General features: G+C 46.8%; 1 protein-coding gene across 8 annotated transcripts in view; it reads right to left on the reverse strand.

Moving 5' to 3' along the window:
* KTN1 (kinectin 1) overlaps positions 1-24,716 on the reverse strand; it is a 233,443-nt gene that overhangs the window by 71,899 nt on the left and 136,828 nt on the right. For all 8 annotated transcript variants that reach the window (XM_082275742.1, XM_082275737.1, XM_082275736.1 and 5 more), the window contains exons 17-19: positions 23,053-23,143; positions 6,682-6,750; positions 3,705-3,742 (exon numbers count right to left, since the gene is read on the reverse strand). In XM_082275742.1, coding sequence (XP_082131868.1) covers positions 3,705-3,742; positions 6,682-6,750; positions 23,053-23,143 — 198 coding nt within the window. The remainder of the gene's footprint in view (positions 1-3,704; positions 3,743-6,681; positions 6,751-23,052; positions 23,144-24,716) is intronic.

A 24,716-nucleotide genomic window follows, 5' to 3' on the forward strand; every position in this document is an offset into this window, starting at 1 on the left:
TACATACAAATATGAAGGTAATTGGAATTATTGAAACACACTTGGAGTAATTGCTTAAAAGCTACTGCCTGTGGGCAATTTGTTCAGGCGGCTCCCGGCTTAAAAGTGATTCATCAGCTCCAAAGCTGCAGATCACCCTCACAGAGCCGGCAGCGCAGTTAAACCACCCCCCCCCCCCCCAACAGCCCACCTCCTCCTGTGGTTCCCGGGCTCTCCAGCTGTTACCGGCTCCCGAGAACACAGCTGCCAGCTGGGGAAAGGAGACTGCTGTGAGGCCAAGGCAAATACATGCCTCAATCTCACATGCAAACAATGAAACCGGAAATGTCACTTCCGGTTTGAGATGCACCATATTCATGCCAATACAGCCAGAGGACGCATCTAATGCAGCGGATCTGTGCTTGGTTAGATGGTGTGAAGGGCAGCGGAGACATTGGGGTCTATTAGATCCCCAATGTCGCCATAAAGAGTACCTGTCACCTGCTCAATGCTATCAATCAGACGATACTGATCCCAAAGGGTCACCAAAGCGTCTGCGGCGTCGGCCAAAGGATCCTGAGACCTTGACACGAACCTATACACCTTCCTGTTAAGACAGGAAGCCAGCAGGTCCACATCGGGGGTCCCCCACCGAAGAGACAGTTGTTTGTAATTCACAAAGGAACAAAAAAGTGGGCACGTGTATGTAAACCACGGTTGCACCACGTGTGTGACGTATCACCATGAATGTCAGAGCGAGAACAAATCATTTGAGCACAAGAGATCCTAGATAACTCTAAACTGATGAGCCGTAAAGACTTTTAAAGCATCACCTATGGGGATTTTTGGGCACCATAGTTTTTAGCGATATCGCGTGTGCACGCAATTTTAAGACATGAAATGTTTGGTATCTATTTACTCGATGCAACCTCATCTTTTATATCTAACTAAAATGGGTTTTGTACGGTGTGTTTTTGCACTAAAATAAACATTATATTTTTTCCTGAAAATAAACAAACAGTTGCACAAATATCATGTGACAAAAATTTACAACCATCATCTTTTTATTCTACAAGGCCTCTGCTTTCAGAAAATATATAACGTTCTGGGGGTTTCAGTAATTTTACTGCTCAAAAGAATGGGGATTTTTGAATTACCATAAAATCTATTTCTGTGATAATTGACAGACACAGGTCCTGATCTTCATAACCATTGGGACTTCCCAAAAGCAGTGTTAAACATGAGGAGTGGGAACAGCAAAAGAAAATTCCCCAGGCTAAACAATAGCCAACTAGTCAACAGGAGCTCAACCAAAACAACTGGAGCCCACCTGAAAAGAATATACCCTCAAAGAGGATCAAGTCCTCTAAACAGAAGCCTGTAAAACCTTGCGGCCAAAAGAAGCATGTGCAGATGCCAAAGCATCCACTTTATAGAACTTTGTAAAAGTGTGTACCGACGACCAGGTGGCCGCCTTGCAAACCTGCGTCACCGACGCCTGATGATGGAAGGCCAAGGATGCACTGAGCGCCCGAGTAGAGTGCGCCTTGAAAGGGAAATGAGGAACCTGACCCTTGAGGAATAGGCCTGAATCCATCTGGAAATAGTTGTAGAGGAAGCGGACAACCCTTTCCTAGGCCCATCCGTGAGCACTAATGGTAAATCTGACTTCCTAAAAGGACTCCGTAGCTGCCAGGTACACAGCAATTGCCCGGACTACATCCAAGGCATGCAAGGCAATTTCCTTCTGATGTGTTGGCCTTGGACACAGGGAAGGCAACAAGTCTTAATTCAAATGTAAATCAGAGAAAACCTTTGGGAGGAATGACGGACAGGGTCGAAGAACCACCTTATCTCTGTGAAGCACCAAGTAAGGTGAACGACAGGATAATGCCTCCAATTCCGAAAGCACCAAATTGAGGTCCCAAGGCAGCAACGGAGATCGCACTGGAGGAACCAAATGTCGGACACCCTGAAAAAAGGTACACACCAGGGAGTGTGTGGCCAAGAGTCGTTGGAAGAAGATGGCCAAAGCCGACACCCGGCCCTTGATGGTACTCAAGACCAATTTCTGTTCAATTCCACGTGGAAGGAAGGTCAAAATCCAAGCGATGGAGAAGAAGCGAGGAAAAGACTCACACCGTGCAATGTACGTCTTCCACGTACAATGGTAGATCTTCCTAGAAGTAGATTTCCTAGCTTTTAACGTTGGAATCACCAACTCAGATAAACCTCTATCCATCAGCACCTGGTGTCCAACAGCCAGCGACTGTAAAGCAGGATGGAAGAATGGATCTTGGGACTGCAGAAACACGGGGATGCAAGGGTACGGAATTCGCAGTAGCAAACGTACTGTCAATAAAATAACCGCCAGCACCGCAGTCTACAAACGCCTGAGTAACCACCAAACCCGCAGGCCAGGAGAAGACAACTGTGATTAGCGGTTTTATGGGAAACGGGGGACGAGGAAATTTCAGTTAAGATCTGCCCTCGACAGGACCTTCGGTGCGAGCGTTTCCTGGATGGGTTAAACAAGATTTCCGGAAATGCCCACCAAGACCGTAATACAGGCACCGGCCCTCCCTCCTCCTAAAGGCCCGCTCAGCCTCGGAAAGGCGAGTGAACCCTAGCTGCAATGGTTCACAGCCAGACGCACCATCCCCAGGAGGCGTGGGAGGTGAGGGAGGAATGAGTGGGAAAGTAAACATAGGAGCCAATTTGGTGCGAGGTCTCCGCAGGCACTCCTTAAATGATGGTCTCTCCCTGAGCCTGGTATCAATCAAAATCAGGAAGAAAATGAGAGCCTCGAGCTCGTCAGGGAGATCCTTGGCCGCAATCTGGAAGAACTGCAAGAGCAGCAACAGGAGCAGCAGCAGATGCAACAACACAGCAGCAGATGCGACAGAACCACCAGCCTAGCAGCACCAGGAGCGAGGTGCACTGTGCGTGCAAGCAACTTCTGCAACGCCTGAGCGAACTGAACCAAAAGGGGATTTTGTTGATCGAGCCTGGTAACCAGCATGGGGAGCGTAGAAGCACCTGCATTGTCAGGATTCATGGATCTTGTGTACTGTCAGGATGCCAGGAAACCAGACCACACAGGGATGCAGGTAAATTAAAGCAGTTTATTGGAGCAAACAACAATAAACACACAGCAAGAGTGAGGAAGTGGGAGCTGGAACAAGCCAGGGTCAAGTCCAGAAGCAGGTATCCATCAAAGCCAGTGTCGAGTCCAGAAGCAGGTAGTGTGCCGTGCCAGGAGAGTCCTCAGCCAAGCCAGGCCATACACAGAGGAACACTGAGAACAGAAGACTGCAAGCAGAGATGCACCTTGGAGCACAAACACAAGGACTGCAACCCATTAGATGATATAGTCAGGTGTGCAGCACCATCACTGTGCGACACCCAGGCAGCAGGCAAGTGATGATGCAATCAGAGACTATAAGAGGCAGCAGTCTGCACATGTCCAAGGTGGCTGCCAACAGGAGGGCAAGGCAAGACCTTGACATAATCATAACAATTAAAAGAAAAATGATTGAAATATATCACTCCGTGTGCAATGAATCTATATAATATATGAGTTTCACTTTTTGAATTGAAATAAATTTAACTTTTTGAGGATATTCAAATTTTTTGAGCTGCACCTGTATAGTAAAAAAAAAAGTAAAGCTAAAAGCTGGACACTCATATTATATACACACACCGATATCAAATATTTTATTTACCTTCTTTCCAACTGTTCGAGAGTTTGGGAAGCAACTTCCTATAAAAGGAAAAGGAAAATTACAAAGATGAACATTTTCTTACAAATGTGAAAATAAACTACAATCACAAGTTTTTATAAAAGGTAAAGTTTAGGATTTAAATCTTGTTCGTCTTGTGATACAATAAAATTAAATGGAAACAAAAGTGTAAAAAAATACATTTATATTAAAAATCAATTTTAAATTAACTCAGTGAAAGAGTCGATTAACAACAAAAGTTTCAATTGTGATAAGAAGGATATTTTAAATCTGGTGCTGCTCTCTAGTGGATGGTTAGGACAATAATGGCATTTCAGCAGTAAGACACCAAAACTCTGTTCTGCTGCAACTGGGATTCCAGAAGGGAAGGCGAAGGTACTTACTGCCCAAAAAGTGTTTAAAGATGGAGATGAATTCCAGTAATGGGATATTTTTACCGCTTGGAACAATGTGACTATAAATATACCACACCTGACCGATGCCCCTGGAAGTTGGAAATCACTGAAGTAGACACTGCTACTCCAAAGACCTCCACCAGCTTCTGAGTCCTGTGCTGAGTGGCCAGCCTGACACATTCTGAGCACTGAAAGCCGGGGCTCGGCATAAGAACCATTCAGAGAACGCTTTGCATTGTCTGAATAGATGCAAAGCGTTCTCTGAATGAGAAGGTGGAATGGCAAGACTGTGAGGTCACACTCTCCACCTCATCCAATCAACGAACACTTTGCATTTGATCAGAAAATGCAAAGCATTCTTTGACTGGGCCCATACTGAGCAGCTGACCTCCTGTGATCAGAATTCATCAGCCAGACCAGGAAACAAAAAGAGCTCACTGGAGTAGCACCGTCCACTGCAGTGATTTCCAGCAGCACTGGCTGGGTACGGTATATTCATAAATTACTAAGTGCCCAGAGGCACTATCTAAAGTGCTCACAATAGTAACCACAGAATGAAATTCCATGTACTGTGGGTAACTCTTGAAATAGCTGCTTAGAGGCGACGGGAGATGCACAGCTGTCACTGAAATCATAGCATGGGTGAGGTACGAATTCCAATGGAGGGGGGGTGTGAGGGATGATCTGCCACTCTCAGTGAAAAAGATCAGGGGGAGATCCACAGTACAATTGCAAACAAGTAATCAAGGCGCTGCATTATAAAGATAGCAAAGTTTATTTGCAAATAGCATTTGCTCAACCTACACTAAGGTCTTGGGACACAGCTGAAATGGTGAGGAAGAGATCACAGGAAGCAGTAGCACAACCCGGAGAAGGCAAAGAGCTGAATGGTTGCGAGGCAGACTCTGGAAGAACTGCAAGCCGCTTGATAGCAAATGTACAATAGTTTCGACCCTGTGAAGCGAGACTCCAGCCACAAAAGGTGTGGACAGTGTGCACTAGCAAGAAGAGTGTGCCATAAGGCTCGATGTTACATAGTAGTTGAGGTTGAATAAAGACAATAGTCCATTCAGTTCTACTGGTGTCGGTGTGTGTGGACGTATTCATTTCCCATACCCCTGAATGTCTTGATCTTGAATATGTATGTCCAACAGTCTTTTAAAAGTAGACATACTCCCCGCAGTTACTACCATTTGTGGAAGCGAATTCCACAATCTTATTGCCCTTACTGTAAAAAACCCTTTGGTAGCCTGAGGTTAAATCGCTTCTCCTCTAATCGCATTGAATGGCCTTGTGTCCTCTTTCACTCCTTGCGACTGAATCAGTTTTTTTTTCTATGCTGAGAACACCATTGAGGTATTTGTAAATCACTATCCTGTCCCCTCTCAGACATCTCTTCTCTAGGGAGAATACATTGAGCGCTTGTAAACGCTCCTCATAATTTAGCTCCTCCAATCCCTTAATTAGCTTAGTTGCCCTTCTTTGGACTCTTTCCAGTTCCAGCTCCTTTCTGAGGATTGGCGACCAGAACTGGACAGAATACTCCAGGTGTGGCCGGACCAGAGTTTCATAAAGTGGTAGGATTATACATTTATCTCTGGACTATATCCCCTTCCTTATGCATGCTAATATTCTGCCGGCTTTGGCAGCTGGAGCTTAACATTGCATGCTATTGCTTAGTCTCTCTTCTCCATTCTTGATTCCTCCAGAGGTTTCCCCCCCAACGCGTATTTTGCGTTTATGTTTTTAGTCCCCAAGTGCAATACCTTACACTTCTCCACATTAAACCTCATTTGCCACCTAGTTGCCCACTCTGTTATTTCATTCTGTAAGATTTCTGCATCATCATGTGAAGTTATTGCCTTGCTTAATTTTGGGTCATCTGCAAAAACTGAGATTGAGCTACTGATCCTGTCCTCAATGCTATTTATGAATAAATTGAACAAAATTGGTCCCAGGACTGAGCCTTGGGGCACCCCACTTATAACTCCAGACCAGTATGCATTATTTATTACTACCCTTTGGACACGCCCCTTTAACCAGTTTTCTATCCAAGAGCAAACCTTGTGGTCTAAGCCTGCAGACTTTATTTTGTAAATTAATTGTTTGTGGGGGACTGTATCAAATGCCTTAGCAAAATCCAGATGAGTGCATGGATGAGTGTGGGATCCACTAGACCGCAGTATGATGACAAGAACCTGCTTAGCTGGGGGATAGAATGTCAGACTGCCCAAGGGTCAATTCTAAATCCGCATGTCCGCAACGTCTTGACACAGAGGCAGTGCCCTAAAAACATGTACGCCAACCCACCTCCCAACACTGGGTCCCCACAGTGTGTTTGAGGGGACCCTGCACATGTGGACTGAGGATTGATCCCTCAATAAGATGAGCAAGTGCTCTTTATAATATCTTTGCTATCTTATGATCCAGTGCCTTGGTCACCTGTTTGCTATGGTATATACATAGTTACATTGGTCCAAACAATGTAACTAAATCTGGAATTCTTCTTTAAGGTGACCATTTCATTCCTACTCCAACAGTTGATATAAGACAAAACACCTCACCTGTTCATTCCTTACTGCTTGAATTCTTTGTAGTTCAGATTTCAAAGATATGTTTTCTCTTTGTAGTGTCTGCAAAAGAGCCACACGACAATGTTTTTAATATTTTTAAACACCTATAACAGGAGCCATGTTAAGGTAATTATTTTTGCTAACAAGCAGTAGTGGCTTAGAACTTTTTGAATTAAAATGTCTTTACCACTTATCTGCCACAGTTCATTTAAGAACTACAAAGTGGTGGATGCACATTTCACGGTGGCAATGTGCCTGTTAATATTTGTGAACCAAACGGTCATCAGATGTCTAAGTGCACAGACATGGAAAAGCGCCAATCCGTGTGTATTTTCTACGTCAAAGAGTTTCCCCCTCCTCCTACAGTAGAGAAAAGAGGAACGAATGAATGAATCATTCATGAGTTCCAGATAAGCAGCAGCTGTTCAAGGTTTTCTTTTTTACACTTTCATGTCCTTCTCCTCTCCTGTATATGACAGCTTCATACTGTCTTTGCAGTGACCTGCATTTTAAAGTATCCAAACCTAAAAAAAAAAAAAAAAAAGCAGTATATTGCAGCTTACTAGAACTTGGTGTGGTGGCTGTATTGATTTCTTTCAGGTTATGTTTAACTGGAACTTCTGCCCCTGATTGGCTACGTCACTGCTCAACCATCTATGGAGGAAGCCATGGTTTTCACCCCAAGCTGCTCTCCTTATATGGACTACAAACATTTTCTTATCTTTTGAGCTCCATTACATGGGGGTAGGGTGATTGGTAGTTTAAAGAAGATAGCTAGAAAGGAAGATTTTCTTTGTTACAGCTCACAGGAAGAGACAAGGATACAGCATTTCTGCCAAAATCAACAGGTCATTTCTGTGCTTGCTGAAAACATTCTAATCTTGAAAAAAAAAAAAAAAACAAATGCTGTTAACACATCTAAGGACTGTAAGCTGCAATATCACAAATTATTGTTCTTGAGTTTAGGTATCCTTTAACCCATTACCCTCTCTCAACCATGTTAGCCCCCTAGTTTCCAGCGTCTCACTGTATATTACCTGTACATTAAAACCTTTCTCCCTCTGTGTATTACCTGTCCACTTTATGTACCTGTAGCACCATTACTAAAGTTCCATGTTTTAAAGGAACTTTGTCCCTTCTCTGCACTCCTTCGCTGCTCTATTCCTTTGGGTATTAAACTCCAAGTGCCTTGTCAGATTATACACAGGGTTGGTAAAAGCAGTTCCAACCTCATGTGACCGTGTTCAGGGGTGGTTATTGGACCCTCAGTCTTGCACATGTTGGGAAGAGGAGTGACTGACAAACTGTGTAGCAGGGAAAAGGACTAAGTGGATCAGTGGGTGGGGTAGTCAATTTGCTGATTCAGTGCCAAGTAGCAGAACAATGTCTTGAAAAAGTATTCATACCCCTTGAAATTTTCCACATTTTGTAATGTTACAACCAAAAACTTAAATGTATTTTATTGGGATTGTATGTGATAAACCAACACGAAATGGCACATAATTGTGAAGTGGAAGGAAAACGATAAATCAACATTTTTTAACAAATAGGGTGAAAAGTGTGGCGTGCATTTGTATTTAGCTCCCCCGAGTCAATATTTTGTAGAACCACCTTTCGCTGCATTTACAGCTGCAAATCATTTTAGGTATGTCTCTACCAGCTCTGCACATCTAGAGAGCAAAATCTTTGCCCATTGCAAAATAGCTCAAGCTTTGTCAGATTGGATGGAAAACATCTGTGAACAGCAATTTTCAAGTCTTGCCACAGATTCTCAACTGGATTTAGGTCTGGACTTTGACTGGGCCATTCTAACACATGAATATGCTTTGATCTAAACCATTTCATTGAAGCTCTGGCTGTAGGTTTAGGGTCGTTGTCCTGCTGGAAGGTGAACCTACGCCCCAGTCTCAAGTCTTTTGCAGACTCTAACAGGTTTTCTTCTAAGATTGCCCTGTATTTGGCTCCATCCATCTTTCCAGCAACTCTGACCAGCTTTCCTGTCCGTATAAAGAAGAAAAGCACCCCGACAACATGATGCTGTCATCGCCTTGTTTCATGGTGGGGATGGTGTTTTCAGAGTGATGTGCAGCGTTAGTTTTCCCGCAACACATAGCATTTTGCTTTTAGGTCAAAAAGTTCAGTTTTGGTCTTATCTGACCAGAGGACCTTCTTCGTCCCCCACATGGCTTCTCGCAAACTGCAAACGGGACTTCTTATGGCTTTCTTTCAACAATGGCTTTCTACTTGCCACTCTTCCTTAAAAGCCAGACTTGTGGAGTGGACGACTAATAGTAGTTCTGTGGACAGATTCTCCCACCTGAGCTGTGGATCTCCGCAGCTCCTCCAAAGTTACCATGGGCCCCTTGGCTGCTTCTTTGATTAATGCTCTTCTTGCCCCGCCTCTCCGCTTAAATGGACGGCACTATCTTGGTAGGTTTGCATTTGTGCCATACTCTTTCCTTAAGCGCAAAATCATGTAAATGTACGTGATTTTGCTTTAAGGCTCTAGAGGGAGGAAGGGGACACGCGGCCGCGCTCCCGCTGTGATTAGACACAGTGGGAGACAGTCCACGGGACTGGCGGCTGCAACCGCTACCGACCTCTCGCGATTGTGAAGGAGAATGACATAACAGTCGTCTGCCTATGCAAACAAGGCAGACGGCTGTCCTGTCAGACAGGAAGGGAGAGATTGTGTGTTCCAAGTAATCAGGAACACAGATCTCTATCTTGCTGCAGTCAGTCTATTCCCCCCCCCCCCCACTCCAGTTAGAAAACATTCCCTAGGAGCACACTTAACCCCTTGATCACACCTAATGTTAACCCCTTCCCTGGCAGTGTCATTTATACAGTAACAGTGCATATTATTTATCACTGATGATTGAATGTCACTTAGTGTCAAACTTGTCCGTAGCAATGTTGCAGTTACGCCATAAAAAAAAATTGCTGATCGCCGCCATTATTAAAAAAAAAAAAAAAAGTCCATGAATCTATTCCATAGTTTGTAAACACTAACTTTTACGCAAACCAGTTAATATGTGCTTTTTGGGGTTTTGTTTTACCAAAAATATGTAGCAGAATACAAATTGGCCTAAACTGATAAAGAAATTAGATTTTTTTAATTTTTTTTATTGGGAATGTTTTATAGCAGAAAGTAAAAAATATGGTTTCTTTTTTTTTTCTTTTTCAAAATTGTCGGTCTTTTTTGGTTTATAGCGCAACAAATAAAAACCGCAGAGGTGATCAAATACCATCAAAAGAAAGCTCTATTTGTGGGGGGAAAAAGGACATCAATTTTTTTTTTGGGGGTACAGCATCCCACGGCCACACAATTGTCAGTTAAAGCAACGCAGTGCCGTAAAAATTTTAATTATCGTAGTTTGACGCCATTCCACAATTGTGCGCAATTGTAAACCGTAACGTGAGGTTTACTCAGCGTGACATCATCTTTCAAAGTATGCACAAAAAAAAAAACAGAAAAATTAGGCTAACTTTATGGTTTAGTTTTTTTAATTCAGTGAAGTTTATTTTTTGGAAAAAAAAAATTGTGTTTTAAAAGACCACTGCGCAAATACCGTGACACATAAAATATTGCATCAACCGCCATTTTATTCTCCAGAGTCTTTGCTAAAAAAATATACATAATGTTTGGGGGTTCGAAGGGATTTTCAAACAAAAAAAAACGGAATTTTTGTAAAATCTTACCTGTAAAATTCCTTTCTCTGAGTCCTCCGACAGTCGCCGCCCACTTCATATTCATCACCAATGGGGTTATGTCCTTTATTCCGTAGGAGTAGCTAGGCAATAGAATATGTTAATACAAAGATTTTTAACATATCCCACCCCCAGGGGGTGGTCCCCTCAGTACATAACCCTCCACTTCCTGTATCCAACTCAGTTTCAGTGGAATAGCAGTAGAGAGTACATCAAAACCCCAAAAGAGGGGCGGGGGCGGCACTGTCGGAGGACTCAGAGAAAGGATTTTTACAGGTAAGATTTTACAAAAATTCCGTTTTCTCTTACGTCCTCCGACAGTCGCCGCCCACTTCATATTCATCACCAATGGGGAAGTCCCAAAGCAGTGTAAACATGAGGGGTGGGAAGAACACAGCCGCGCCCAAGGCAACGCCGTCTCCCCATCAGAGAAAGGAACCTTACCAAAGGAAGGAAACCAGTTGGGCATAAGAACAAAACACTCGCTCAACAGGAGCAAGAGAACCCAGGGAAAAAACAAAAATCCCAAAAAGCCAAAGAACCCGTAACAAGGGCTCTAGGGAACTGCCGCACTAAGAACCTTGCGGCCAAAGGAAGCAGCAGCCGATGCCTGAACATCTACTCTGTAGAATATCGTGAAAGTGTGTACGGTCGACCAAGTCGCCGCCTCACACACCTGGGCCACAGAGGCCCCATGACGACAGGCCCAAGACGTACTCAGAGATCTGGTAGAGTGCGCCTTCACAGGTACAGGGGGAACTTTTCCCCTCAAAGCATAGGCCTGATCAATGGTCTGTCTGATCCATTTGGCGATTGTAGAAGCCGACGCCGCCATGCCCTTCCGAGGACCTCCCGGAAGGACAAACAAGGCATCCGACTTGCGAGAAGACTCAGTCGATGTGAAATAGACTCTAATCGCCCGGACAACATCCAAGGAGTGAAGCAACACCTCCGTCGGATGCTTCGGCTTCGCGCAAGGCGAAGGTTTGACAATGTCCACATTGAGATGAAAGTCCGAAACCCTTTTTGGAAGAAAAGAAGGGTTAGGTCGCAAGACCACCTTGTCCAAATGCACAACCAGACACGGAGACTTGTAGGACAAGGCTGCCAGCCCCGACACTCGTCGAGTCGAGGTGATAGCCACCAAAAAGGCGACCTACCTGGACAACAAAGACAGCGAGATCTCCCTGAACCTTTCAAAAAGGAGCACGCCGCAATACTGACAGAACTAGATTCAAGTCCCAAGGGGTAAGAGGTTCCCTCCTAGGAGGGATCAGATGACGTACCCCCCGCACAAAAGTGCTAACCAAAGAATCAGATGCCACAGGCCGCCGAAAAAGAACGGCCAAAGCAGACACCTGACCCTTGATCGTGGCCAGCGCCAGACGCTGGTCAACACCCGTCTGAAGGAAGGGCAACACCCTAGACACCGAATAAGTGTCAGGAGAGAAACCCCTGGATACGCACCAGGCAAAATACGCCTTCCAAGTACGGTAATAAACCTTCCGAGGAAGACTCCCTCGCATTTATTAAGGTGTAAATGAACTCAGGGGAAAGACCCCTGTTCTTCAGGACCTCGGTTTTAACCGCCATGCCGTCAAGGACAGCGACTGTAAAGCAAGATGGAAGATCGGTCCTTGCGACAGAAGATCTTCTCGAAAAGGCAGACGCCACGGGGCGTCGATTGCCAGATTTACGAAGTCTGCGTCCCAGGACTGGCGAGGACAGTCCGGTGTCACAAGAATCACCGTGGTCGGTTCCGCGAAGGAACCTGGACAGCAATTGAATCGGTGGGAACGCATACATCAGATGGTACTGATGCCACGGGGCAACCAACGCGTCCGACGCGTCTGCCCGAGGATCGCACTCCTTGCCACGAACCGTGGTACTTTGTAGTTCAGACGAGACGCGAACAGGTCTACCTCCGGAAGACCCCACCTCGCGCACAACATCTGGAAGACAGCCGGGTGAAAGGACCATTCTCCCTGGTCCAGGGTTCGACGGCTCAGAAAAAACCGCCTGCCAAATTTTCACCCCCGGAATGTGACCTGCCGATATTGCCGGGACATGCGTCTCGGCCCAAGACAGAATCGCGGCCACTTCTCGAGCCGCCCGGGCACTCCTGGTGCCCCCTTGGTGATTGATGTAAGTCACCGCCGTGGCATTGACCGTCTGCACCCGAACCGGGTTCCAACGACGAAGACAGAGGAGTATCGCTCGCAGTTCCAGAACGTTGATCGGAAGGGAGGATTCCTCCGTCGACCAAACACCCTGGGCGGGCAGAACGCCCAGAACACCACCCCAGCCCGACAGGCTGGCGTCCGTGGCGATCATCGTCCACGAAAGGGGACGAAAAGACTTGCCCCCCGATACTGAGGGGGATAGAAGCCACCACAGAAGATCCCTTCTGGTCTGAGAACTCAATGACATCTGGAGATCCAGAGACTACGGACGCCCGTCCCACCTGGACAATATCTCCGCTTGGAGATCCCGCGTGTGAAACTGGGCGAAGGGAAATCGCCTCGAAAGCCGAGACCATCAATCCCAGACACCGCATGCACGTCCGAAAGGACGAAGAAGGAACGTCCCTGAGGAACCTGACTGCCTCCTAAAGAGCTGCGAGTTTTTCTTCCGGCAGGAAGACCTACGCCTGGACAGAGTCCAGAATCATACCCAGGTAAGAAAACCGAACCGATGGGCACAATGTCGACTTTGGAAAATTGATCGGCCAACCAAACTCCTGCAGAGTCTGTAACGTGAAGGACAGATCCTCCTCCAGACCCTGGTTGGTCGCAGACACCAGATATCCCAGGACCGAGATGCCCTGGGCTCTCAACAAAGCCAGAACAGGCGCCAGCACCTTGGTGAACACCCGCGGAGCCGAGGCGAGGCCAAAAGGCAATGCCACAAACTGGGCATGATCTTCCGCTATGGCGAATCGAAGGTACCTCTGGTGCCCCTCGAAAATCGGGATGTGAAGATACGCATCCTTCAAGTTGATGGAGGCCATGAACTCCCCTGGAATCAGGGCAGCCACCACCGACCGCAGAGATTCCATGCGAAACTTGCGCACCCGCACAAAGCGGTTCAGAGCTTTCAAGTCCAGAATCGGACGTACCTTGCTCTCCTTCCTGGGCACGGTGAACAGATTGGAATAGAACCCCCGAAATCTGTCCCGATGAGGCACCGGGACCACCACTCCCCGAGCCCTCAGGTTCTGCACCGCTAGATGCAGGTCCCGCAAACGCTCCGGGGATAGCAGAAGATTTGAGGGAAAAAATCTGCTCTCCGGCCGAGAGAGAAACTCGATCGTGTACCCAGATCGAACGATTTTCTGAACCCACCTGTCCCGAACCCGGGACAGCCATGGCTGAGCGAAAACCGAACAAGCGTCCCCCCACCCCTGAGTCGGGTGAGGGCGCCCCTTCAGGCCGTACTGTTGTGGGCCGCGGAACCGGAGTGTTAGCCTCGACCTTTGGACGGCTTGCCCCTATAGTGTGACCGAAAGGCACGAAAAAAGACCCCTGAGGGGGCCGAAAGGAGACATGCTTCTTACCAGGAGCCGTCTTAGTCTTGTGGGATCGAGGCAAGAGCGTGCTCTTACCACCCGTGACCCCCTAAATTAGGGCATCAAGGGATTCACCAAGAAGGCGAGAACCACCAAAAGGCAGAGTAGCTAAGGTCTTACGCGAAGATTGGCCACCGACCAACACTTCAACCAAACCAGGCGGCGAGACAACACCGCCAAACCATGTACACGTGCAGCCAACGGAACCATATCCAGGTCCGAATCACACAAAGACATGACACCCTGGTGGATTTGATCCACCATATCCCAAGTCGCCTGGAGGGCAGAATCAGCCACCAGGACACGTCTAATCACCTGCGTCCAGCTCGCGACCACCTGGGCCGCCATAAGTGAAGCAATAAGGCTTTAAACATAGAACCCATAATAGAATAGGTATGACAGGCAAGGGACTCCATCCTCTTGTCCGTGGCATCCCGGAACACGGGGTGTCTTCAGCAGGAATCGCAGTGGACTTGTTCAAAACTGCTATCGCGTGGTCCACCGGAGGGGGGACACACCAACGCTCATCAGTAGCGGTCGTAAAAGGATAGCGTAGCTTAAACCTACTCGGTACAGCAAAAGGTTTGCGTATATTACGCCAATGTTCATACACAGCGCGTTAAAAACATCAGTGCAGGGAAACACCTGCGACATTTTGCGCCTTTTCTGCGTCCCATAAGCCACCAAGGCAGCAGGGGGACATTGTTCATCCTCTAAACGCAGTGTTTGCTTGATAGAAGCAACCAATACATCCATGAGTGCAAGCTCTTCAGACGAGCCAGGGGAAGAATTATCAACCCCCTCTACCTCAGCCTCCACCTCTGACCCTACAAGGTCCAGGGAGGAACGGGACTCCGATAGGGAGACCCCAGTCACAGCAGGTGCACTTGAGCAGCAAGATTAGCCACAAACGCAGCCAAAACCCCCCCCCTGGAGGGGGGGGGGGAGAGAGACAGCAGTCCCTTGTGAGCCCACCAAGGTGGCAGGAATTTTGCTTTCCTGAGAATCCATTGCCCCCAGAGCAGATCGGAAAAGAAAGGGTTAACAGCCCCCACAACAAGCGCGGCGAGCGCTGCCCACCGCACACACACACTTAGCCCAATATGAGACCCCCACAGGGAGAAAAGGCTAAACTTAGGTAATGACACAGAGATAAATAAAACCTGTAAGGTCCAATGCTGCTGCTGCTCCGATCGGTGCGCCCAGGGATGTGATGCAATACAGGGCGCTTCTGTGTAAGCCTATGCAAGGCTACAAGAAAATGGCCGCCAGCAGTGTTACCATGCGGCCGGAGCGAGCGCTGACAAAATGGCGTCGTTTGGCGCCGAAAACTCCGCTCCCTCACACAGTGAAAAGCACAGTAAACATGGCGGACCGCCGCAGCGGTCTTGGAAATGTGCCCCAACACGATACATGCATGTTATACAGCACACAGTCTGACACACAGATCCAGTCTGACACAGAAGTGCAGCACAGCCCCCCTCCTTGCAGCCCACAGCATGCACCAGAGAGATAGGGAACATTTACAGTGTGACAGAGGCAGGGTAACACAGTCCCAGACTGACAGCCCTCAGAGAGACAGGTCCCCACATAGATTTACACTTACCTCATAGGTGGCGTGGGGAACCCGCACAGGCGAACAAGCCGCTGTACATGAGACAGGGAGAGTCGCATCCAGGACGCAGCAACGGTGGGTTGAGAAACCGCACAGCGTCCAGTGAGGTAGCCACCTCACCATAGCATCCCTGCACCGAACAGGGATGGGTCGTTCAGAAACTTCAGGAGCGGTACCTGACTGAACGCTCGATGGCGGGCTGAGAAACCACTGACCCACAACCTGCGACCAGGGGGGTCAGCCCGAGACGCAACCCGCATGATCCTCTTCATCAGAAGAACTAAACTAATGCTGGTAAAAATAACAGCTAAGTAAAGAAAGAGAAAAAAACTCAAATAAAATCAAAAGAAAAGAAAAGGCTGAGACAAAAGTCCTAGCATAGAGACATGCAGCCACTCCTGACAAGCTAGACATTGAAACTGAGTTGGATACAGGAAGTGGAGGGTTATGTACTGAGGGGACCACCCCCTGGGGGTGGGATATGTTAAAAATCTTTGTATTAACATATTCTATTGCCTAGCTACTCCTACGGAATAAAGGACATAACCCCATTGGTGATGAATATGAAGTGGGCGGCGACTGTCGGAGGACGTAAGAGAAAATGGGATTATTGACTTGAAGTAAAATCCATTTCTCTGCTGTTCATTGATGGACACAGCTCCTGGTATTCATAACCATTGGGTTATACTGCCCTCTACAGGAGTAGAACACTAGGCAGAAAATAATTCTGGCTAAACCCATGGGCAGTCCCAGGGGGTATACTCCCTCTCTCTGCTATAGCCACTCAGTATTGTTGCAAGCAGCGTCAGGAGAATAACTCCACAGAGGGGTGGGTGCTGTGTCCATCAATGAACATCAGAGAAATAGATTTTATGTTAAGTCAAAAATCCCATTTTCTCTTTCCTTCATTGACGGACACAGCTCCTGGTATTCATAACCATTGGGATGTCCCAAAGCAGTGTTAAACATGAGAGGTGGAAACAACAAAAAAAATTCCCAAGGCTAAACATTAGCCAACCAGGCAACAGGAGCTCAACCAAACAACTGGAGTCCACCTGAAAAAAACAATACACCCTCAAAGAGGATCAGGTCCTCTTAAACAGCAGCCTGCAAAAGCTTGCAGCCAAAGGAAGCATCCGCAGATGCCAACACATCCACTTTATGAAACTTTGTAAAAGTGTGCACCTACGACCAGGTGGCCGCCTTGCAAACCTGCGTCACTGAAGCCTGATGATGGAAAGCCCAGGAGGCACTAAGCGCCCTAGTAGAGTGCACCTTGACAGGGAAAGGAGGAACCTGAACCCTGATAAGACGGTGGTTCAGGCCTATTCCGTCTGATCCACCTGAAAATGGTCACAGAGGAAGCAGACAACCCTTTGAGGTCCGTCTGTGAGCACAAAGAGTCTGACTCCGTCGCTACCTGGTACACCCGAACCACATCCAAGGCATGCAAGGCAATTTCCTTTGGATGTTTAGGCCTGGGACACAGCAAAGGCAACACAGCAAAGGCAACACAGCAAAGGCAACACAGCAAAGGCAACACAGCAAAGGCAACACAGCAAAGGCAACACAATGTCTTTATTCAAATGAAAAACAGAGACAACCTTTGGGAGGAAAGACGGACAGGGGCGAACAACAACCTTATCCCTGTGAATCATATAGGGTGGACAGGATAAAGCCGCCAGGTCCAACACCCTGTGCGCAGAGGTGATAGCCACCAAAAAGGCCACCTTCTGGGACAGCGTAAGCAGGGGAATCTCCCAAATATTTTCAAAGGGAGGCTTCTGCAGAGCTGAAAGCACCAAATTGAGAGCCAAAGGCGGCAACGGAGCCCACACTGGAGGGACCAAATGTCTGACACCCTGAAGAAAAGTACGCACCAGGGAGTGTGTCGCCAAAGGTCGTTGGAAGAAAACTGCCAAAGCAGACACCTGACCCTTGATGGTACTCAAAGCCAACTTCTGTTCAACCCCCCCGTTAAAGGAAGGTTAGGACCCGAGCCACCGAGAAGGAGCGAAGATGAACTCCAAGCAACTCGCACCACCCAATGTACGTCTTCCACGTAAGATGGTAAATCTTCCTAGAAGTGGACTTCCTAGCTTTCAACAGTGTAGGAATCAATGATTCAGATAAACCTCTATGCTTCAGCACCTAGCGTTCAACAGCCAAGCCATCAAAGCCAGCTACTGTAAAGCAGGATAGAAGATCGGTCCCTGGGACAGCAGATACTCCCTGAGAGGAAGCTTCCAAGGAACGTCAGCGACCAGCCGCACCAGGTCGGCGTACTCAGCCCAACAAGGCCAGTCCGGAGCCACCAAGATGACCGGAATCCCTTCTGCCTCGATCCTACATAGAAGTCTGGGCAGAAGCTTGAGAGGAGGGAAGGCGTAAATCAGCCAATACTGACCCCACGGGGCCACCAATGCATCTGTGGCATCCGCCAGAGTATCCATTGACCGAGCCTCAAACCTTTGCACCTTTCTATTGAGTCGAGACGCTAAAGAATCCACCTCAGGGGTACCCCACCGGAGAGACAGCTGATGAAACACCTCCGGATGAAGGGACCACTCCCCTTGGTCCAACGCCTGCCGACTGAGGTAATCCGCCCGCCTGATTATCCAAAGACTGCAGAGTCTTGTCCCATTTGGTCAGAATCTCCCTTTGCAGGGACCGCCGGCCTAAGGACCAAACGGGCCATACTAAACCTGTGCCGGACCAAAACCTCAGTTTTCCTATCATAAGGGTCCTTAAAAACCGGGGACTCTGGACTTAGAGTAGATTTGTTCAGCCAGGAAACCTGAGAATCCACCACAGGTGGGACCGTCCACTTTAACAGGGACTCTTCCCCTTTAACAGGGACTCTTCAAAGGGGTATCATCTAGCGAAACGCTTAGGAACCACCACATTGCGTTTAGGTCAACCCCACCGATTCGTGCCAATTTTTTTCAAAATAGACGGAAAAAGGAAAAACCTTTGCCGCTTTTGAGGATTTTTGGGTACCGAAGGAGACTGGAGCCTCTGATGCAGCCGCATCCTCCATTTTAAACATTTCCCGCACTGATACAATCAGTGCACACACCAGCGCTTGTTCATGCAGGGCTGTAGTGGAAGAGGAATCAGCCTCACTATCAGAGCAGGGTGACTCGCGTCCGCGGCGGCCAGATCAGACCTAGAACCAGAGGAGACAGATTAAGACCGTGGACGCTTTTTGTTGGTCCTTTTTTGCGAGACCAAATCAACCTTGGACACTAAGGACCCCAGAGCCGCCGCCGTTGCAGACATGGTAGACTGGGACCCAGAAGGGCCCATCGCTTCTGAGAGGGGATCAGGGGTGAAATTTGCTCCAGGGGCTCCATGTTAATCGGGGACCACTCAGGCAGCAGTAGAAAAAAAAAAACACTTTCCCAACGCGACAAAAGTGCATGAATACTATTCCTCTTTAAAACCTACGCAACATCACTGCGCTGTGGGTGTGCTGCCCGTGCAATATTGCATCTTTGGTGCAGTATTTTAAAAGTGCACCAAAAATGCGCCTTCCACTGCAAGTAAATGGAAATGCAAAAGTGCATGAAATCGCACTGCATCTACGGTTTTAATCACATGTTCATGCGCATGCTGGGAGTCAGGAAATCAAAAAGCACACCAGAAACATGTAAAAAGTGTGTTCAAAAATTAGATATACATTTTTGCAAAAAGCATACTGCATTTTTAAGCATATCATGGTAAAAGGGCTCCAAGGAAGGAATGTCCATAAAGAATTCTCCTTACTAGGTGCACTTACTCTTGCCCTTCCTCCTTAGTCACTGTGTCAGTCACACTGTCAGGCGCATGGCTGAGAAATCGTGTACTGGGTGGGTGGAGTTTGAGTGGGAACGGTCACGCTTACCCCTAACGCAGGTGGTCAGGCACTATAGCTGGCTTCTGTGTTCTTCCCCTTTTGCAGCCCCCTTTTTTCCCATAGTGCAAGCAGGCCTACCGATACTCAGTGGCCCCCCAGGTCTTATACACAATTCTATAGTACCTGGCCACGATTACGGGGCAGACACGAACTGAGCAAAGCAAACAGGTATGTGGGATTGGCAGACAGAGTGGTTCAATGACAGTCTAGATAGAAGGCAGGCAAGGTTCAGAAGAGACAGGACCCAATCCATAGTCAAAAGGCAGGCAGAGTTCAGAGAATAGTCTAAGTTCCAATCCGGGGTCATAAAACAAAGGAATCCAAACCGCATACAGGGCAGACAAATAGGGAGCTTGGAGCACGTGGAACAGATGCCATCACACAAGCATGAGACTGCAGGCTTGGCTGGCTTAAAAGACTGAGAGACTAATGCCGCTATCAAGTCTGCTTTACTTTTGACAGAAGCATGGCAGTAGTCAGATCTATAGCCGCTACGCAGTCCAAAAGCATCTTTTGATTTCACTTACTACTCCGTGCTGTAGTAGGTGAAGCAGACCCACCGAGTGACAAGTCATTTTCCAAACACGGGCACTGCCCATATCTGAATGGCAGCACCTGTAGCTGTATCCCTCATTTACACAGCTGAATGGAGCTGAGGGTATTGTATCGTGCTGGAAGCAGTAACATACATGGAAGCTTCCCAGCACAAGCAGGGCGTGCTCTGAATACTGGCATACTCCTGTACGCCAGTTAAGAACTGATCTTAATTACCGCCAGTTTGCTAACCTGGCAATCATCGTGATTCTTTAAGAATTCACTTCCATAACCCCAGACTTATTAAAAAAAAATAAAAAAAAAAGGTAATAACTACCTGAATTTGGCACAAGCGTTGGTTATGTTACCAATGTTGATGCAAATGCTTGCATAAAAATCAGGCGCAGGTAGTTCTTAAGGGAACTGCTGCCAGAAAAGTGCTGTTAGGGCTGTATTTAAATTCCCTGTATATGTTCAAGTGAATACTGTACTTAAAGTGCACGTTTAGGAGATATTCATTTTACCTACAGGTAAGCCTTATTATAGGCTTACCTGTAGGTAAAAATCACAAAGCGGACTTTACTACCTTTTTAAAAGTTAACTGTAAAAGGCTGTATTTTATCGCCAAAAGTAATTTAGTAGTTTATTACAGGGCATGTACCACAAATTAACATAAAGATGACATCGTAAAAAAATGTATTAAGATGAAGCCTTAAAAAAAAGTTTTTCCCTAAAATATTTTTTAGCTATACTTTATATGCGGAAGTGATTAACTTACCATAAATAAAGTTATCAGAATGTGTTAGTGAATTAAAAATCTTGTTTCCATTTAAAGTTTATGGATGCAAATGCATACAAGGCTCGTACGTTTCCAATAAGTTGTGCCAGTCCAAAACTGTATTTTAGGGCATGGCAGCCCACTTTTATTCAATAAACAGAAAGTTCACATATACATCAGTTGCCCGCAGGAGTTTCTTCCACACTTCTCACTTGTTGGCAGCACTGCTGCTCCTCTTACCAATCTATTTGACGGTGTTGTCCAGCTCTTCTGGAACACTTAGCTCTCTAGCCTTTAGTTGCAGTGCCCCACTGCACGGCCCACCTCTGGCCTATGGATTGGAGTTCTCTTGACACCCCCAATAGAAGCCAACCTGACTCCTGGTACTGAGACCTGCTGTCTCATGGCTTCTGGCTGGGGCACCTCTGACCCCTGAGTGAGACCCTCTGTCTCTTGGCTTCTGGCTAGGCCCTCTGACCCCTCAAAGAGACCTCTGTCTCGTGGCTTCTGGCTGGAGCTCCCTGACCCCGGTGAGACCTTCCTTCTCCCACACTGGGAGCAGTCTCCAAACGGCAGGCTGTATCTAAACTGGGTGCTCTGAGCTATAATGACCCTGCACACCTATGCAGTTAGCAAGGTTGTAGACATCTAGCAAAACCCTGCCACAGAATTGAATGTTCTGATCCAGACCTACTGAATCTGGAGAAAGCCAAAAACACAGCTTTCCCCACTCATAAATGATAGTTCTGAACCTTGCATTTACCCTTAACCGCTTGCTGACTGTTTACAGTACATATATGGCAGCAAGGCGGCTCTCCTGTGCTGGATCACCCGCCTAGTACATGATCTGTGCGCGGGGCTAGGGAGTGCACCGCTCGCACCCACCACCCTGGCTGTGTTTCGATTGGCAGTAGCACAACAGCACTGCAGCACAAACCAATCAGCAGGTGCCGGCCGCTGATTGATCGCCAGCACCCGATGATCGGCTGTGTTTGTATAAAATTATGCATTTAAATACCTTATTTCAGTTTGTTTCTGGCCGGTCATGTGACCCCCAGCCACTCTCCTCCCTGGATCTAAGGGTTACAGTGGGAGATGTCAAGATCCCCCTCTGGTGTCAGCCGGGGAGGTCTATGGTGACCATTCTGCTGTCTGCTTAGCCCCTCCCACTGTAATCTTTCTTTAACTTTACTGCCAGCTACTAATAGTGGCAGGAGAGGAGAGGGCAGAGGAGGGGGCTCACACAGGAGCTAACAGGCATGGAGGGAGGGGGAGAAGGGATAGAATAGCAGCGGGATGATGGAGGTGTGATAGACTCACCCGAGACAGAGGCTTTTGGAGGGGACTACAGATTAGCCACTTGCCTACTTACTATGGGCCCTTGCTTTTAAGGTAAAAGGTACTCTTTGTGAGGTGTATATGCTTGGGGGACCCTTGGAGTAATATTACTTTGGATTCAAGTCCATGTCTCCCCAAGACACACAGATTCTGGGACTCTAGGCCTGGGGTCCCTGTTTAGGGCCTAGCTTCCCCATTACCAATAAGAACTGCTCCACACAGTCAGACTCATAGCAGATGTTAATATCATCACCTCAACCACCTGTCTTCCACACATTGATAATTGAGCTAACTAACACACCTATTGTCTGCTAGAATACTATTGTGGGGATGTATTTACACTTGGGCTAATGTGTTTTGTACTTTGTGAGCTCGATGATGGACAGTCTGTTGCTGGGGGTATCCTGCTATTGTCTGTTTATTAAGGTATTATGTGTTTTCTGCTACGCTTGTCTGTCCCATGGTTAATTGCTAAGTGTGTCACCAATTGTTTGCCTACAAGCATTCTGTGCACTTCACCTAGGATGGTTTAAGTGCTGAGTTAATTAGCATGTTATTTATATTTCTGTATACAGTTGTGTTTGCATATGATAATGTGATCAGCCTCACCTGGTTGTGTAGTATTAATTTTCTGTGAGATTTCAAATAAAGAGTTACAGTTTTGCAAAAAAAAAAAAAAATGATGTGGTCGTGCATTTTTTTTTGCCTCACTGCAAGTCACGGCATCTATAAACAATATTGATTTAAACTGCCAAGTATTTAGATGGAACTTAAATACAGCAGATTCGATTTTATCCATTGCCATAACAAGTTGCTATTTTACCCAAAACAGGATCTAGTAATGCCGATATGCAATGATTTAAGTGACAGGCCAGCGACCTTGACACAAAACACGTCATTTAATTATGGTTAATGTTTACCTTTAGCTCTTCTCCACTGTTGGCAAAATTGGCTTGCTCAAGAGCCACAGCATCTCTCATCTGCTTTATCTCCTTCTCCTTTTCTTCAATGCTGTAAAAGATAAGATGTTCCAGTTATTGACCCATCTCATACCAGACAATGAAAAATACATTTAGAAAAAAAAAAAAACTGCAAGAAAGGCTGTTTTCTCAATGGGGACCATTCATCAAAAATGCAGGATTTTATCATGAATTGCTGCTTAAAGCGGAGCTCCAATAATTTTTTTGTATACCAAGTCTCCATTCACATTCGGGCATCTCGGATCGCGGGCAGAATAGACGTGATTCTGCATTATTGTAAATTGCTGGACACCCGTGCGATTCCCATGACTTGCAATGGCACCCCAAACGTGGCGCGATTTTGCAGCGATTGTAGCCCGATGAATCGCAGTAAAATCAAGCAGAACAAAATATTGGGGTGCCTGTCGCCCAAAAGAAGTTCTGGTACCTTTTTTGGGCAATGTGTCCCGCGATTCTGTTTGCGTGATTTCACCCCGATTCCTTAGACGACAATAGTGGCAAAACTGCGCCGTGTTTGGGGTGCAATTGCAAGTCACAGGAATCGACACACGCACAAAAACACTACGCCCTTTAGCAGACATGCGGCAGTGACATTAAAGAGGTAGTAAGCTCTGATTTTGAACTTGTACCTACAGGTGAGCCAATAATAAGTCCTGCCAGAGGGTACACTGAATTTTAGGATATTCACACTGGAAGCAGCCGATGACGACACCAGCGCATGCGCTCTGAAAGGACGGCATACTGTGCCAACAACCACGACTCCTGGGTGCATGCGCGGGAGCTAAGTCTATGTGGCCTAGCCATTTGCAGGACTGGAGCCAGCGAACCCGGAAGGAAAATTAGATGAAGATGGAAGCCCTGTCAGTGGTGACAGCGCTCTGTAAGGTATTTTTATAATATGCTAGTGTGCGATGCATACTAGCACATTACGCCAATGACTTGCCGGGATTTTTATTTTTTCCTTCTCTGAAGTTTACTACCGCTTTAATTTTTATTGGCACCCCCATGCATCTGGTAACATGTGCACAAATGTTTCTGGTGTAACACAACTTTCTTTTGCATGTTTCTTGCACCTAGGGCAGCCTAAAATAAATGGGCTGCCTTATACGCAATGCACAGAAACATGTGTATGTTCTGTTGTACCTGCATGGTGTAAGAGAAGCATAAGAGACCAATAAAAAAAAAAAAAAAAAAGAAATCAGATATTGTTATCTACTAAAGTGTATACTGCATAGTAGGCGTGCAATTTACAACTCATCCACAAAACACAGGCCATGATGTAGAGCCTGAGGTATCACATGCAGGCAGCATTTTCTCCATTGTGCTTCAACATACCTACGATTGGAGCAGAGGCTGGTACTGTGACTTTTGCCAGACTTTCCCGTTACTAATGAAAACTAAATGGGGATTTGGTTTGCCTTCTTTTATAAATTGCCACAAAATACACAACTTTTAAAGCTGTGAATTTTGTATGGGCACCCCTGGTTGCACACAAGCTAATCCATCAACCTGCCTGTAGGGTTTTTTCCAAACAATTAGTACTGCTGGCTATAGCTGGCAACACTAATCACTATGTCCTGCTGGCAGGGAAGGCTACCTGAGGC

The sequence above is a fragment of the Pelophylax lessonae genome, assembly GCF_965119305.1.
Source record: "Pelophylax lessonae genome assembly, chromosome: 13".
Lineage (NCBI taxonomy): Eukaryota > Metazoa > Chordata > Amphibia > Anura > Ranidae > Pelophylax > Pelophylax lessonae.